General features: G+C 34.3%; 1 protein-coding gene across 1 annotated transcript in view; it reads left to right on the top strand.

The window, feature by feature from the left end:
- Nucleotides 1-17,764, top strand: part of LOC115624322 (protein doublesex) — a 63,232-nt gene extending 45,468 nt beyond the window's left edge. The window contains exons 5-7 of the mRNA XM_030518951.1: nt 8,993-9,130; nt 17,163-17,481; nt 17,560-17,764. Coding sequence (XP_030374811.1) covers nt 8,993-9,130; nt 17,163-17,481; nt 17,560-17,764 — 662 coding nt within the window. The remainder of the gene's footprint in view (nt 1-8,992; nt 9,131-17,162; nt 17,482-17,559) is intronic.
- Nucleotides 17,765-19,229: the final 1,465 nt, after the last annotated feature.

Here is a 19,229-nt window from a genome sequence, read left to right as displayed (position 1 = left end):
ACAGATAAAGTTGAGCCAAAGACCCATTTCATATAAGAGTATATACTAAATGCTATATGTATATGAATAAATAAAATACCTCATTTCAATTCTCACTATAAATGCTGTTGTCCCAAATATTTCAGATACCTGTTGAGATTCTCATTGTTGGGCTTATATTTAGAAATGACCATTGAACTGCTTTGCTTATGGGTTTCTTTTACATAACATTTATTAATTTATTGTTTCACAGCATCAACATGGTTTTCAATATTTTGCAGTTCAGAAATATTATATTCAATATACAATACATTAAATGGCTTACGAATATTTGTCAATTTAATCACAACAAGAAGTTTCAGCCAATTTTGTAGTATTTTCAAGTCTTGCTCTGTCCTTTGGTCGCTAAAATAACTTATCGTCTAATTATGGGTATTATTATATATACAAAAGGCCAAAAAAAAAAAAAAAAAAAAAAAAAAAAAAAAAAAAAAAAAAAAAAAAAAAAATAGGTGTTGTTTTTGTTATGAAAAGTCACATACTATGTATATATAAGAAAAATAATTTCAAGAAATTATTTCAAAAAAATACTATAATAATAAATAAAACATCCGCTTCGCAATTGGAGTTCCCAAAACAATTAAAGAAATAAAATTATATTGTAGAAACGAAAACCAGCAGCTACATAAAATAATATTTTAGGAATAATCAAAAATTCTTAATTAACGATTTCGATATTAAAATAAAGGAGCAGAAAGCACTGTTTTTTAAATAAATTAAGAATTTTAGAAATTTTCCAGCTTTCCAACAATAGACAACAATTCTTAGTAGGAAATTCGAATTATATTTTTTGTCCATACATTTTTTGATACTTTTCCAATGTGTGCCAGCGTTTGTACTTTATTTTCTGAAAAAACACTTCATATTCGTCTGATTGTAATACAAGTAGTTTATAGCTTTTCCAAAAAGTTACACCTTAAGTCTGAAATTATAGAGCTGGCATTGACTACAAGTATAAACTATGTATATAGAAACCATATAACTAAATAGCGTATATGTTATTAAACCATCATCAAAATACGTTTTTCTGCAATCACAAAAGTCTTTAATAAAACTATTAATGACCTATTAAGACGCTTTTGTTGTTTGTTTTAAACGCCACTGCCACTAAAAACTAATCAAAGAGTTGACTCGCAGAATGTTGATTTAATTTCCACTTTAATATAAATATATCTATGTATTTTTGAGATTTCTTATTAACACACATACAAACATACTACATATACTATTGTTTAATGGATTTGTGAAATCTTCTTCATGGCTTTATTAGTTTGCCTTTGCAGCAGTGCCTGAGTGGTTTTGAAAACAAAGCAGCTCCAGTTCGCCCGGCAGTAGTTAAATTAACTTTTGCTATAAAAACCTAGAAATAATTTTGATAAAATTTTGCGATGAGAAGATGTGAACGCTGCTTTGAATGAATGCATTGAATGCGCCGTAAACCGACGAAGCGGCAATACTCGTATCTGTAGATTTGCCGGCAGCATTCGTCAGCAACGGCAGCCAAAGCAAAAGTCGTAAAACGTAACAACAATAAAAAATAATAAATCGACATATCCACAAAATGGCAGCTCGAAATGCAAAATGTGAACACACACACACACTGCCAGCCAGGCACTAAAGTGAGGAGTGAGGACTGAAAGCCGAAAGAAATTGGGGAACAGAGGGCAATGTGGCAAATGAAGCGACAGCAGATATACATATACATATAGTATTTCCACAGATGTGGGCACAATAATGCAAATGCAACTTGGACGGGCGACATCAAATTTTCGTGCAGCAAAAGGAATACATTTTAATGTGAAATTTGCGACAACAGAGCAAGCGACCTGTCTTGTATATTAGTTATATACTCGTATATACCGATTTTGGCTAGTGAGCAATTTAAGAATAATTTTTTAAATGAAACTAAAAGGAAAGCAAGTCATTAGCATAACTTTATTCTTAGATTATGTCGCCTTTTTAATTTCAAGAATATAGTCTTTTGATTTGAAAAAAGTTTCTTTTAAAAGTTGACCTGTTTCCAAATTTGATTAATAATTAATAATATTGCTCTTTCCCAAGTTCCTTAATAACTTATTGCCATTTGGCCAAAGCCTCAACACTCCCCTCTCATTAAAGATCTGATCCTTGCTGCTCAAAAACTCTGCTAACCTATATTTGCAGTGGTTCTCTGAATGCATTTTTAGTCACTCAGAACTCCCGAATGCCAAAAAAAAGGCCAAGCTTCCGGCGGGTCAATATATATGTGTGTGGTCTTAACTTTTCTATTGGCCAATTGTGGTCACTTCTGGTCCAACATCAAACAATCTAACTATTGACAATAGAGCCCCGATTGGCCATATCGCAGCAACTATGGCATTTAACTTGGATACCGTTTAACCTTCTTCTTATTTTTATACCCTGTACCCGTAGGGTAAAAAGGGTATATTAGGTTTGTGCAAAGTATGTAACATGCAGAAGGAAGCATCTCCGACCCCATAAAGTATATATATTCTGAATCAGAATGCCGAGAGAAATCGATCTAGACATGTCCGTCCGTCTGTCCGTCCGTCTGTCCGTATGTCCGTCTGTCCGTCTGGATGAACGCGAGGATCTCAGAAACTATAAAAGCTAGAATAACCAAAGTTGGCATCCAGATTCTCCTAGGTCCGAGTAAGGACGAGTTTATTTTTTTAATTTTCCCCCCCTTCCCCCGCTACAGAATTTCGTCAATAGCGTCCACATTTCAAATGCTACCTCAACCAAACTTTGCACACATAATTTATATAATTGTCTACTGTTGTTTAAAATTTTATCCAATTCGGTCAATTCTGTGAAAAGTTATTAGCGAAACAAATTCTCTACAGTACAACCCCCACAAACTGCAGCAACGAGTTCGCTCTTCTTCTTCCTCTTTTTGCTGCTGCTATGGGCGCATATGCAGTGACGGAAATTTACCTGGGTACAGGGTATTACACTGTCGGGCTTGCTCGACTGTAGCGTTCTCTCTTGTTTTTATCCAGGATCGTTTACACACCACATTTTTCATCACCGTCCGTTTAAGAAATTGACCCACGATTCAGAGATGAAAATTTGATCCATTTTGTTGCTTTGTGATAATTTAATTGACACCCACAAAACAAGCTTCTTTTTAAGTGTAAGTGGTTTAAAAAATGTTTTTTCACCAATTGTAACTACTCAAGCCAGGCTTCGTCTGCTGACGTACTTTGATTTCCCATTAAATCTAGTAAGCAATAATTTTAATACAAAATATTTATAAGCTGTTCGTAACTTTGTTGGCAATCTTAAATAAAATGTTTTTTATAACTTTTCCATAATAAATACCGAATGACTGGAAATAAAATATGAAATTAAATGCAGCATACTTTTATGAGTCATTTTTTCGGACTTTTTATTCAACTTTAACTTTCATGAAAATAAATAAAAAGCTTCTACATTAAAATTCAAGTATTTCAGCGCATTATAAATAATATATGTATATTTATTTGATATTTTTTAAACAAATTTCAACCTTCCAACTCGGTAAAACGTTGTGGTAAATAGTTGAATGAATTATTTTTAAACTTTGTTTTTAGTGAGTAAGGCCACTAATCTTTACAGCGATATTAATTTTTTGTGAAATGAAGTCCATAAATTTGGGCTCATCAACAATAGAAGGCAATGAGTCCTTAGTCATTCAGTCACAAGCCCCAAGCTGATCAGCTTATCTATTATTTGTACTCATAATACTTCTAGGTATAATTATTTGGTATATATGACCCCACTTGAGCATTTCTTCGTATTATTTTATATTCCATTGTGTTCAACTATGTTTTAATAATATGCTTAATTAATTATTTAATTAATATGCTTTAAAAATAATTCCTAGCACTTGTTTCTTGATTGACAAAACAAATTCCAAGAAAAGCAAAAAGAGCTCGCTGTAAGGGGAATTAAAAATCAACTACAAGTATATAGAAAAGTATCACGCTTGCAATTGGTAAAAAGATTGTATATAAAGCTCTCTTTGCTTGCACAAACGCCAGTAAGATGCGCTCGAGCATCTGCAGAAGGACAATAAGCAAAGCTAAAAAAACGTATCTTGTTGCATACAAACTCGTAAAAAAGGCGCAAAAAAACGACGATGAAAAACTTTGGTAACGACTTAAAAGCGACGACAACAACAACGACAGGGCAACGAAGTGCTCCAAAAGTACGAAGGGAGCAGGCAAGGATTCGTGAGAGAGCGTAGCCGAATGCGAGATGCTGCACTTTGGTCCTGGAGCCTGGACAAGCACAAACACATACATAACTGCAGTAATAAAAGTAATAACAACATGCAAGCCTGCACTTGCACACACATACAGAATACATATATACAAATATAGTAGAAAGGAAATATATATATGTGTGTGTATGTGTGTGTGAGACGTGCGCACAGTCAGTTTATGTGCGCTAATGGCATCGTTTACTGGTTAACTGTAAACGTACTCTAAATGGGTGTGGCCCCCAAATGCAACTGATGCTGCCCCTTAAAGCTCACTGCATACTGCACAGGCGGGTGTTGAATCCCCCCACCCATCCTTCCCACTCTCATCTCACAAGAGAAACAAAATGGGGCGTTTCCAACATTTTAACTGTGCGCGGCTCGTAACTGCAATGAGAGCAAGCACTTGCCACAAATGGGCACTTTTAATGTATGCATAGATTTTTTCCGATTTAAAATTGAAAACAATTTACTGCTTTGTACAAATACGACCCGCACTATTTAATATAACTTTCCAATTCTTTGTTTGTTCATCAAAATTCATGTTATCGTCTTTAAAGTAATCCTCTTCAGTTGCAATGCAGACACGCCATAAAGACCTTCTTCGATTCCATTGCAATCTTTTCCATCTGGTCAAAATGATTTCTCCGAAGCTATTTTTGGTTAATACGGTAGTTTTTGGCAAGAAGGAATGCAGTTGTGCAGTTTTTTGGAAAACAAACAAAAATTAAACAAAATGCTTTTTTGTATAATTTAATTAATAATAATAATAAGCAAATGATAAAGATGATGAGATAAGCAAATGAAAGATTATAGTGCTACCAACTTCCAAGCATTTATAAAATGAATTCCTGTAATAATTTTAATTAAACAAAATCTAACTGATATCCTACCCATTATATTAAGTTTATTTCTTGAACTTTCTTTCAATCTTTTATGAAATAAAGCAAAGGAATGTTTTCTGTAATGGTTTTAATTTCCATTTCCTTGCTTCACATTTGAATCTCTTCTTTCCTCATTGTTGCGAAACTTAAACGGTTTTGTAAAACTTCGAATTACTCATAGTTCGGAAAAGCACTAGTCTTATAAATAGAACAGTTTTTTGGTCTCAGGTCGAAATGTCGATCATGGAACAGAAAAATCTATGGCTGTAAATTTAAATAAAATTATATTTTATAATTTACATTTTAATTAAAGCTTGAGGTTGAAATTTCTTGTTAATGCTGTGATTTCTAAATTTATGAAGAATATTTCTTAATAATAAAACATTTATTAAAGCCCAGTTTTAGTATTGGGGCAATTTTTTAAATGTATAGAATTTATTTTTCTAAATGTGGCTAAATGTCTTACTCTTAATTTAAAATAACTTCATTCATATTAAAATTTACAAATTTTATTGCAGAACAATAGCAATGCCAGTCATAAGGCTGAGCCCTGAATTAAAAAGTAAATATGTATATTGTAATGCTTATAATGGCTGAACATTTTTAATTGGCCGTATTTCCAGCAATACTTTTGCATCTAATTTGAATTCGAGCAGCTATTATTGGATAAAGAGACCGTGCGGGCAACAATAAATCAATTTGTTTAAATGATATGCGTTAGTAAACTAATTATAAAACATAAAATGCAAAAAAAAAAGCGCTTGCTAATAAAAGTTCACACAACTACCAATAATGACTTAACTACTTAATTAAAATGGCAACTAGCAGAGAAAAAACAAAAGCATAACAACAATAATACAAATTTAATTCGTTGTGCGTGTGTGCAGTGCATATTTAATATATACAAACATACACACCCATTGATGTTACTTATGTACAAAAGAAAATGCAACAACAAATCGTACAACAACTAAATGTGTAGCACACGCAAAGCATAAAACACGTTTCTCACACACACACACACACACACACACACACACACAAGCACCTACAAGTGACGACCAATGCAGAACGCACAACAAAACTCCCTACAAAACGCAGCCCCAAACTACTCACATATATGTATATATGCATGCATGCGTGTTGTTGTTACTAATAGTGTTGTTGCTTGCAACACAAACTAAAACGCTGCAACAACAACACAAACAAACGACAGCTGGCACAGGCAGCAGCGCAGCAACAGCAACATTAAAAGTGGAAAGGAAAGAGAGACATAATAAAACGAGCCAATGACTATGAAGCTCCGCCTACTATCCGGCGACAACAAAAAAAACAACAGCAACTACCGACGACGATGACGCTGACGACGAAGCTGGTACCACGACTCGCCTTCTTGTTATTACTGTTGTTGCTGTTGTTGTTGCTGTTGTTGTTGCTTCAGCAGTCGTGAAGGTAAAAAGAAGCAAAAATGGCAGGCACAACATAATGGCATAAGCAGAGAGCAACTAAAACATGAAACCCACCGCTGAGCAACAGCAGCGTCCATAAAAAACATGACAACGAGCAGACAAAAAGGGGCTAGCACTTTGATTTTGGTAAAGGCACTAAGGAATGCACAATTCATAGCTACATACACGTATATACACATTTATATACACATTCTCTTACGTATATAGAATGTACATTTGCAGTATGTGTCAGTAATAATGATCCATGTTCGTTGAGAGAGAGCATGTGTTTATGAATGTGGAAAGTGCTTGAAAGACACTTTAGCTGAACACTTTAAAAGAGTCACTACATTTATGGATGCCATTACTTGTAAATGATATTTTGAATGATATTAGTTAAAGTAACTTATATAGTATAAGTATGAATATTCAACACTGCTACAAATATTTGTTGCAACAATTATCGATATGGCGATCAACCAATAACATTTTTTATTTATTTATTTATTTCATAAAAGAACTTTGTTTGTCGATGTAAAAGAGACAAATGAATACAATAGAGAGCTTAAACTTACGAATAACAAAGCCTCTAGAAATTAAAAAAATATCTAATAATAAATCCGACTCGGTGGAGGTATAATATTTGGCAAACGTCCATCTTTGTTAGTACTGTGGCACAGAATAGTCAGATGTAAAAAAGATAAATTAATACAATAGAGAGCTTAAACTAGCGAATAACAAAGCCTCTAGAAATTACAAGAATATCTAATAATAAATCCGTCTCGGTGGAGGTATATTATTTGCCAAACGTCCACCTTTGTCAGTACTGTGGCACACAGTAGTCAGAGACGTAATTACACCTAAAAGAATGAAATATAGGGAAAGAAATAACAATCAAAAACAAATTAGTAATACAAATTAAAAATATAATTAAAGGTAAAATATTATAAAAAAAATTTTCATGAATTGAAAAACTCAGGGAACTTATGAAATACGGAGGAATTAAGCACGTACAGTTTATATTTTATAAATCAATAATTCTATCAGTGTACTGTTTTATAAATTGTCGAATTACATGCTTAATCGGGGTTAACTTAGCCCTTTGATATACCAACATTTAAAAATGCACACCCCCGAAAATATTCCTTATTATTTACCGAATCGAAACCAAAGGAATAGAAAAGCTAAAAGCAGTTCTTAAGTACATTATTATTGTTTTATAATTTGTATTGCTGAAATATTTATATTTCAATAAAAAAAATATTTCATTGCTAATTTAAATATAATTAATAGAATTATTATAGAGAACTAAAGAGTAATCAAGTTTTTTAATGTTTTAAATAAATTTCGTTTAAAAATTTGATCGCAGCTTTTAAGAACACGTGATAAAACTGATAGTGGGCTAAGAAATTATGTAAAATTCTTATAAAATCAAAAGATGTTATACTTTTTGTCTCGACTTTTGGGCTGGAGAATATTCCTTTTCTTAAAGTAATAATTTCCGACGTCGTCTATATGGGTGTCTTCCGAATTTTATGGGAATAGAGTTTTTGGGAAGAAGAAAATGTTACAATTTCAATGATTTTAATTTGGATTTCAAACGTTGTTTAAAGACTTTAGCTGGCAGGATTTTTGTATTCTACCATTTGTTTTGAAGTTTGAATGAAAGTAAAATTTATTACATTGCAAAAAGCGTAGTAGCTGAGTAAAGAGGTGTTTCAGTGTCTCCATCGATACCTTTTTTATCTGAAAACAGTGTCATTTATTACAATTGCAAAGCGTTATCATTTTCTTTGATTTCGATGCGCGATACACTATTTTAATTTGCTAAGATAGCTGAGTGGAAGTGAAACCGTTGGCTGATTATTTTACAAAATGTATCAAGCTACTGAACGGGTATCAATAATGCTAACCACCACTGTATCTGCTACTATTTGTTGATGCCTACACTCCTTCCTGGCATATCGAATTGCACTTTATGCCTACGTATTTACCGCCATAGTTTCTATAAACATTACATTACTCCCGACGGCTGCATTATTGTTGTTTATATTTCTTATCGCCTCTGCGTTTGGTTTTCATTTTTTGAAATTCTCTCGTCGCCGTCGGAAAATGAAAAATGCATTCAAAGCAAAAGTATAAACCAATCGTTGGCTATTTGTTTTATTTATGAAATCGAAATTTGTTTGATAATGCACTTTCAATGTTAAGATATTGTGAATCGAAGTGTTGTTGTATTCAATTACTTTAAACTTGTTTATCACGCAACAATACATTAATGAATACCAAAACAATGTTATTGTTTATGCTGATTGTAAAGTCAGCTTTTTTATGATGTTACAATAAACGATTTTTCCATTCTTTATGCCTTGCAGGTCAAGATGTTTTCCTAGACTATTGTCAAAAGCTATTAGAGAAATTTCGTTATCCTTGGGAACTAATGCCGCTTATGTATGTGATATTAAAAGATGCTGGCGCAGATATTGAAGAGGCTTCAAGACGCATTGAAGAGGGTGAGTTGCAAAATGGTCAATGGCTTATCATTTAAGTACTATAAAGCAATGATGTACATTGTGATCACACAATTAACATAAACGAAACAAATCTATTCTGATCAACCATAGGCCAATATGTTGTGAATGAATATTCCCGTCAACATAATTTAAATATTTATGACGGGGGCGAGTTGCGCAATACGACGCGCCAATGTGGATGATAACTTTTCAGTAATTAAACAAAAGTTATGAGAATTACGAAAAGAAATCAAATTGAAAATTTAAAGAACATTGTCTAGTTATATATTTATTGTTTTCTAATTTAAATGCATCACAAGAAATTCAATATAAATAATAGCTTAAAGCTTCAATTTGAACGATACGCGCATAACTTAAAGTCAAGTTTTGTAAATACGAATATCGAATCTAAAGTAAGCAACCTAAAATACATCGTCTATGTACCCAAATTATCTTCAATCAACAAACCAAAAATGATGCAAACTACCACTAATATGGCCAAAAGAACTCTTCAATCAACATACCCCTGAGATGCTTGTTCTTCAATCAACATACCCCTGAGATGCTTGTTCTTCAATCAACATAACCCTATGAAGCTTTTTCATCAATCAACCTATCACAGACTAGCTTGTTCATCAACTTACCCAAAAATTATACTAAAGGACCTCTTATCGGATTCTCTTCAATCAACAAACCCAAAAATTGTTCTAAGGACGTCTTATCGGATTCTCTTCAATCAACATACCCTAGAACCAATGGAAATCTTGATATCTCTCGCAAGTGTGTATCAATACTCAAAACGTGCTTGAAATCTACACAACGGTTGTTTAGTTTTAGTTGTTTATTGATCTAAGTTAGACATGCATTGAGCGTAGTGCTTTCAAAAAACAATTGTCCAACATTACATTTTAAGTTTTAGAGAAGAACAAATATTGCCCTAACATGATTTTATCCTGTTTTGTATTTAAGGGTTTAACAATTAAATAAATATTGTTGGCTATTTTTATTCCTTAACATTTGAATATTTTTCAATTTCAGCTATAAATTAAGAAATCTAACCGCAATCTCAGAGTTTTAAGTTATAAAACCGGGCATATTTCGCAAAAAAAAAACCAATTAAATGTATAAAATTTTCAATATCTTTTACACTATTTTTTTTTTCTTTTTTAAAGCCGTAAGGCTTTAAGTCCCTTTCCATCAGCACTATGCTCAACAGACTAATACTAATATTAAATAGCAAACCCGATTTTGTGGTATTTACATAAAAGTATATTGATATTGTGGACTTCACGCACAAACTATAAGAAACCGTTTTCCTTTTGCCCGTATTTTTCAATAAAATGCCACAAAACGATATTATTCCAACAACAAAAAATCAAATAAAATATAAAACATATGTATTACATATATTAGCACGGGTCTTTCCCTAATTTCATGCTTTGTATAGTGTATACAGTAAATAGACATTCAATCGGGCCCTTTTCGTTGTGAGTTGAGAGCACAAATTCAAAAGCTAAATATATACATATATCAATTTAATAATAATTGTAATTTGCTGTTAATATGTAAAGAACGACTTCTTCGAAAACATATTTGTAATATTTTTTAATAAGTACTTATTTACATATAAATATTAATACTGTATAAATATTGTTATCTATTTAAGCAGTTCATATACATAAACGAAGCCACAAAAAAATAATATAAAAAGTATGTTTAATGTAAAAAAAAACAAATAAAATATTTTCCTTAAACAACATAGAAAGAGTGATTTTACTTTAATTTAGTTGTAAATTATGTCTATTTTTTAATATATGTATGTTTAATTTAAATTTACTTGTTTAAATATAGAGAGCAAATGTAATATTACTCACGGAAAAAACAACCAGAAATTTAAATGGCGGCAAAATTGTCATTTCTTAACCAACAATTGCGTTTCTAGTTTAAAGGGCTTTTTACATTTACTTTTCTACTTTGTAAGAATCTGGGTTGTGAACATTTACATAAAAATAAGAAAGCAGCCATAAATTAAAATTGAATCTAATCATTTACTTTATTTGTGCTCCTTAGCGAAGCTCTCACTAAATTCAATTCTTTAAGCAAAAATAAATAGAAATTAACAATACGGAAAAGAAAAGCACAGCACACCAAAAAGCATTGAATATTCGACCACACACACTCACAATTACACACACACACACACATGTACGGAATACCATAAAAAGCAGCTCGAAGGAAAGATGCAATTTCCACATTGGGATTGAGTGACGGGCATCTGAAGAGTACGAGTAGTCGGAGTATCAGCTGCTGTTTGTTTTGTTGATGACATTAAAAACTGTAACGATTGCTTTTCAAGTTGTTGCCATTTCAGTGGAACCGTTACACGTCGCAGCATTTCACTCGACAGAACTCTGTCCCTCTCTCTCTCTCTCTCTTCCCCCCTCTCTTCTTGCTCCTGTTGGCACTGCTGGTTGCTGTTGACGCCGGTGTTGGCATCGTAAATGCATCATTAAACCGAAAAATGCATGCGAAAAATTTACGACATTGCCAACACTGCTGCAGAAGCCTCCAACGCGTTGTTCTGGCATTGGCATCCAGGCAACCGAATGCCGTTAGACTTGCCAGCTTTTAGGGCATGGGAAAGCTGCAAACTCAAATTATTTGCCACTCCACCAGGTAGCTACAATACTACTAAACACGTTCCAGCACTTGTTGTTGCTGCCACAGCACCGAAACGGCAGGAGTAGGCAATCTGAAGTGTAAATGTGGACGCAATAAAGCTTAAAAGTGTTTATTGTCCGCTTGTCTCGATATTGGAGCACCCACATACATACGTCCTTGTGTGTGACAGCAAGTTGTGAATTTTAAATGAGTTCAAGCTGTTACTAACGATACCAGTTTCGTTTAGTTAAAGTAATTTATGGTGTGGCTTGAATTTTGCGCAAACACATCTCGATTTTCGCATATATGGCAACTCTTTCAAATGTTTTAACATTTTAAAGAAATAAGTATTTAGTATCTTTTTTTTATTGCCTACTTGTTAAATTTGATTAAGTCTTTCGCAACACATTTTTGCATGTCTAAACGTTACATAAAGGATAATCGTTTAACAAAAATAGGAATTTATTTTTTTGGTCAACCATATAACAGACGAATTTGCCAAATAAAAATTGTAACATTTCATAAAAATAAATAATAACTGAATTATAAATTTATGATTTCTTTCTGATGATATCCCTTTTATAAATTCAAATCGATAATGATTTCCAACGTCGCAAAAGTGTAAAGAAATAAACCTAGACCTAGACCTAGACCTATACCTGTTAATTATTCATTTATGTAAATCATTTTCTAATATACTTATGTACATACATGGATGTTTGATTTTTTCAGTATTCGAACGAGGATATTTAGTTTTTCGTGCATAATAAGCAGTAATCCCATATCTGCTGCCCACATCATTACCCTTCCATTTAGTTTCATCAATGACTCAGTACACCCACACTTAATACTGGAATTCACGCATCCCACTTAATTCCGCATCACTATTTTTATTGCACATTCCATTCCTTCCATGGGTCATATTTTAGGCGCAGTTTTTATTTGTTTGGTCATAAAAAACTTGGCAACTCTGCATTATACAATTTTTGTGGCGCCATTACAGCCAACGCCTCATCATATTACGAGAGAAAGCCTCCGCTGACATACCCTTTTCTACAAATACCTTGGATATATGTATATGTATATGAGTACATACCTAACCTAAAAGCAGGGAAAGAGTTTCGCAAGCATTTACCAATGTGCTTATTAAAAACTATAGGAAAAACAAGTCAACGACGACAGCAGGAAGCAAAAATTTCCAACTTTACGACTTCATATTGTGGGTTGGTCGTAAAAAATGTGCAGCGTCAGTTTCTACTGCTCAAGCCCATACTACTATTTCTACTACTATTTTTACTACATTTTTCTGAAGCTACAACAAGCTGGCATTTGCGACTACGTCTGATATACGTATACTATATACATACATATGTGTGTATATATCTTTTATATACGCACGCATGATGGATGCATCACACCACCAGCAACACTGACACTTAGCTATGTTGGCAACCCTGACCACTAACATGGACGCCACTGCTTGCTTTCCTCCGACTGGCCGTCTAAATAATAAGGAACCAGTTTGTCATAAATAGCTCGGACGTGGTTTCCATTAAATTGGGCGAGCTGAGCTGATTGTTGTCATTTTCTACATGTTGCTGTTGTAGTTGTTGCTTGTCGCTGTTACTGTTACTGTTGCTGTTCCTGCTGGTTAGCCAGTCAAGTGTAAATTTATTGCTGAGGTTTTTCTTTGTGGCCATTGCAGCGTTTAGCTGTTGTCGGTTGTAAACGCCTGCAGACATGCTGATTAAGCAGAGAATGAAGAATTGTGATGGGGAACAGCTATAGATTTCCTTCTATGGCGCACGCAATGGCTATTAAATGATTATGTCGCAGTTCTAGATCTTGAAACCATGTTTTTTTATAAAATTATCTTTCTGAACCTAACGTACCTTGAAAGTGCTCCCATTAAGCGTGTATAAATTTTCTGTGAACAAGTATTCTGTTCATTTATTTTCTTAGGTTTGCGTTAAATTGAAACTGTATACATATACACAACTAAGTGACAGGATAATTAGTGATCAACGCACAGCTCAAATAGTATGTAAGAGCTAGGAAGCTGAAATTTGACCTATGTTTCCTTTCACTCCAAATGGGTAAAAAGGGCTCCAACGTTTGTAAAAAAAATTCTGAATTTGCACTCGATTAGCTCCAAACCAAAATCATATTTAGATTATTTACAATATTCTTTTAAAAAATAATAATAAACATTTTTCACGTCTTATTGTAAAAATTATATTAACTGTTGTTCTGTAGAAGCAAAAGAGAAAATTATTATATTCAGACTATTTTACATTATTGAATTCATTCATTCTTCCTGACTGAATGAGTAAAAATAACAATAAGTAAAGGGCAATTTTGATAAAATTTTAGCAAGTAGACTTTTAAAAAAAAATCATTTTTTTAGACTTGCAAAAATAGAAATTTTTTTCAATAATTTATCTTCGTTAGATGCATTTGAAACAGCTATAAGCTGCCATCAAAAGATTTCAACAAATGAAATTTGGAGATTGTAAAATGCCACCAATTCTGGACTCTCCAATCTACAGAAGCTTGAAAACCGTCTCAGTAAATTCATTTTCAATTTTTCCTTCTCAACACTATTAAATACAGACCTGCGTAATTAGTTACACTGCTATGAGCTTTTCAATATATATTTAACAACTTATTTTTGCCCTACCCGTACTTGAAGTTTTTTACGAGACCCAACTTCGTAAGCTCCAAGGTCGTTACTTAAATGCGTGACTCCTCCGAAGGAGGGAAAAGGCAGGAGCGTAACATCCATTCTTATAATTAACGTGAAATCAAGCGAATATTTATGACAGCTTGCCATGTACGAGTGTAGGCATGAGAGGGTTAGAGCGAGACAGAGACAGCGCACGCAGTCGTTGCAACAGAGAACGCGCAAAAGTTCAGTTTTACGACTTTTTATTTCGTCAAATTGCACAATGGGCGGCATTAGTTGCAGAGCTAAATGAATGAGTTGGGAAGCAAGTAGCAGGACGACGACGATCCACTGCTGGGCATAGTAATAACTGTACCTCAATGTGTCTTCGCGTGTGTGTGTTTGCGTGTGTGTGTGTGTGTGTGCAGCAGCTCATGCGTAATTCTCCCTTTCTACCTCTCTCTCCCCCACACTCGCTCGCTCTATCTCCGTCTTTGTTTTCTCGCATGTGGCTCTGCCTGCGCTTTTTAATGCATTTTGCAGTTGGCGGAAGAAAAAATCCCATTAAAATTAAGTAAAATTGCAGCCGCAGCAACAGCAGCAGCAGCAACAACAAGAACAACAATAACAACAGCAACAACAATGGCGTAATCGTAAAAACTTGGCATTTTGATGTTGCACCCAGCAGTAAAATTTTGAAAACTTTTTGCAAGATAAGGCGCTCGGGTGCCCCGGTCTTGAGCTCCAAACACAATCGCCCTCCATCTCGCTCCTCCTTCTGGTATCGTGCAGCAGACAATACATATGTATGTGTGTGCGTGTGTGAATGTTCTCTGTGTGTGGGTGTGTGCCATAAAGTGCAATCCATAGGTGGCTTTTTGTTCTTACCATTACCTCACATGGCATAGACATTTAGTATGGCATAGTTAAGAGTTATAGCCGTTATAGTTTATAAGTTTTGTAGTAAAAAGTGTGAAACAAACGATATAAATTTGATGCGCGTGTAAGGAAAATGAATAGCATTAAAAATATAAATAAAAATAAAAGAGCCAAACAAGTTCATTTACGTGAGCGTTTTGTGTTCTCTTTTCAAAATTAAGCGCACCAATTTTTTACAAGCCAGCGCATATTATTTACATAAACCATAGGAAAAGAAACTGCGTCATTAATTTAATCCTTTATATGAAATACAGAGATCCACTATAAAAAAAAAAATGCTTAATACTCAGCTAGCACTTCATTTTGTAATTAGGGCTCAGAAAAACAATTTAACTTTTATAATCAGTGCTTAAAAGTGTAATTTTAAGGTTAAAAAAAACCCCTGGTTTAAGCCTTGCCTTAAAAGTTTTAACCATTTTTAAGTAATTCGTTTTATTTAAAAACCCTTATTCTACAATTGGAACCAAAATATTAGAAAAAGCTAATAACTTTCATGTTTAAATGCAGCAACTCTTTAGAAGGGTAGCATACTTCATTAATAATTTATTCTTTCAAGTGTCGATCACTAATTAAAGTGATAAGGAAACGTCGCAACATTTCCCTTTTTATTATAATGCCAGCACCTATATTTTTATATTTTTTTAAAATTAATTCTTTTAGTTTTAAACTGTCTTACCCAACACCTTATATTGCAGTTGATGAAATGTTGTCACAATCATTCATGTTTAATTTCTAAACTCTTTTAAATTATTAAGTTTTAACCCCAATTGAACAGCTTCTACTATATTACTTATTATAAATATTGTATACTGTCGATCACTTATTTAGTGCTTTTGAAAACACCCATTATGTTGCACTTAATTAAAAATTAATTTTATTTACCGAAAACCATATTTTATAAACAGTGAATAGAAGGAATACAAATAGATAAAGTGCCTTACTAACACTTTATTTTATAATCAGTACTCAGACTTTAATGTTAATCTAAGAACAAGGTTCCAAAGCTTGCAATTAATTTTCTCAATTACTTAAAATTTACTTAGCTAAATCCAAACATGAGTATTAATTTAATCTAGGTGCTTTGGAAATGGAATCACAACCAAGTTCAACAAATTCCCACACCACATACATACATACATACTAATAAATTATAAGAAAATTATAAAGAAATAATATTTTTGTTGCGCGAAAATAAATGTCTATTATTTTAATATTTCTTTAGCTTAGACAATTAATTTGTAATTACTTGACTGTGGGAGTCAAGCCGTTTATCAAAAATCAAATCGTTTTATACCTGAACTATTACTGATTTCATCAAATCATTGATAGGTCAGATAATTATTATTATTTGAATAATGTATATATTATTTACAAAGTATTTTTCAAATGTCTTTTTAAAACTTGTTTGAAAGCAATTATATTTAATGCTTATCAGCTAAGTCTTGACAAAAAAAAAAAAAGACAACTTGAATTTATATTAAGTTAGCAAAGCTGCTAAAAGTGCGGCTTTAGATACCAAAAATGGATCAAACTTATCTAAGATTTGTGCATATTTTCTAAATAAGTCTCTCCACTCACTGAGCCATTTTGTAACTTGGCTCAGAAGCAGCTAAATTCCTATTCTTATTCTTTCGTTATACCTTTGAATAAAAGGGGAATTTAGATCGAAAAAGTCACAAGCAACAATGGGTTCCAAAGAAAACCCTAAAGGAGTTCATCTTAAACAAGAACAACTACTAATGCTCTATTTCCTCATTCAATTCACAGCGCGAGTAGAAATAAATCGCATTGTAGCGGAAATCTATTACAACTACTACCTTGTGAATGGAGCGCCCATGTACCTGACCCATCCGAGCATCGAGCAAGGACGCTATGGCACTCATTTCACACATTTGCCCTTGACGCAGATCCGTCCGCCCACTCCAGAGCCCCTGGCGCTCAGTCGCACGCCGCCCAGTCCGGCCCCGCCTGCGGCGACCGCAGCGACTTCAGGATCAGCTATTAGTGTCCTCAGCCTTCGACAGCCCTCACGTCCCCCAAGCAGCAATGGCACAGTTACCTCGGCAGCATCGCCCAGCGCTCTGACGTCCACCACTAGCAGCATGACAAACGCACCCTCAACTCAGGATACTCAGACAGCGACGAAGACGACGACGGCGTCGAGCAGTCAGTCAACCTCCTCGCCACCGCCGCCGCCATCCTCGCAACACTCACGTTCCGGCACACCCACGCCGCAGCCGCCCCTCGCGCACAGCAGCAGCTTGGCCGCCTCCTACCATCACCATCACCATCATCCGCTGCTCTCCAGTGGCGTGGTGGTCAGCTCCTCATCGGCGGCTGCTGTGGCTGCGGCGGCAGCTGCCACGTAGCAATATTGCAATGTTGCTGCCGCGGCGGCGGCAGCAGCAGCGGCTGTGCTCTTTGTGTAAGTACAACAGATCTCTAGAAATTTAGGGTTACAAGCACTTTTTAAATCAATTTTAATTTCTCTATAACTCAAGTTTTATTGTAATTCTAAAATCGTAGTTTCTTCGCTACTAAAAGTAATATCTAGGAATATGAATCCTACTCGTAGAACTGTTCGATTACAATTGACTCAGATTTCAAATACTTTTAAAAATAATTCACCTTTGGTTGCATTTGAATGCTCCAGAATTGGAGTAGGAATTGTAAAAACATATTCAACTTATTCAGCAATTATTGCACTAAGAATAATACAACAATTTCCAAGCCTTGTTGTTGCGTTTAACGAAAGAAAGTATTGTATAGCGATAACTAAATAAATTTTCTTACTATTTTCCACTGTTCAGTTACGTTTTGAGCACAATTAATATTTTTGCTTATACTTTTTATTTTAAAGCTCAAGTTTGACATTTTATATTTGAATGCATAGATATTTACAAAGCTTTCGTAAAGGCCTCTCTACCCTACTCTCTAAACCACATCCTCTATATACCTAGTATAACTAAAATGCAATATGTTAAACAATAGGTGAAGTGGATGAGAAAACAGAACAATGGCCGAAGTTAAAGATTTGGACACGTTTCTATCGATGGCGTTGACTTAATTTGACGTCGCCAATTTCCAGAAATGGCCAAATGGAACTTTGGCCCTCAATCGTGATGCTCATTTTGTATGCCAGACAGGCGCATTGCTTTTAATCAAATCAATTTTGTTCGCATAGTTTTATGTTTACAATTTAAGTTTTGTGTTTCAGTTTTCATTTCCGGTCTGCCTCTTTGCGTGCATTTCCGGCAGCGCACGAAAGTATGCAATGCTCTTTTCATCATTTTGCCTGATGGCTGCAACGTGCACAGCTCAACAATAACAACTACTACTATACTATAACAACAACAGCAGCAACAGAAGGAGGAACAAAAACTGCATTTCCACTGCAAATGAAAAACAATTCCTCTTGGCTACACGCCCAGCTCCATTGAACCCCCTCCCCCCGCCGCCCCACCAGCCCATCACTCCACTGCAATCATCAACCCATCCACCCATTCAACGCGGTTGCCTTGCACTTGCCTTTTATGCTGACGAATGCTTGATGCTGTTGTTGTTGCTTAATTTTGATGCAAGTGTTAAATTTCCATTCCCATTCTGGCATTTTTGTTTATATTTTTCGTCTTCATTTTGTTCGCTGTGCGGCGTTTAAATATTTTGTTGCCGTCTTTTGTCTTTTGTTGTTCCTCATTTGTTGTTATATTCGAGCTATCCATTTGTTTTAATTAAAACTCAAGTGGCGCCAGCGTCTTTTATTTCACACTTAACGTTGGCTCTGGCCCTTTTGGATACCATTTCATGTAAATAATCGGACGAACAGCGCTTTGG

The sequence above is a fragment of the Scaptodrosophila lebanonensis genome, unplaced genomic scaffold (genome assembly GCF_003285725.1).
Source record: "Scaptodrosophila lebanonensis strain 11010-0011.00,11010-0021.00 unplaced genomic scaffold, SlebRS2 tig00000053-arrow-pilon, whole genome shotgun sequence".
In the NCBI taxonomy this organism is placed as follows: Eukaryota; Metazoa; Arthropoda; class Insecta; order Diptera; family Drosophilidae; genus Scaptodrosophila; species Scaptodrosophila lebanonensis.
The sequence above is the reverse complement of the archived record's forward strand: the minus strand, read 5'-3'. Positions and strand labels throughout refer to the sequence as shown.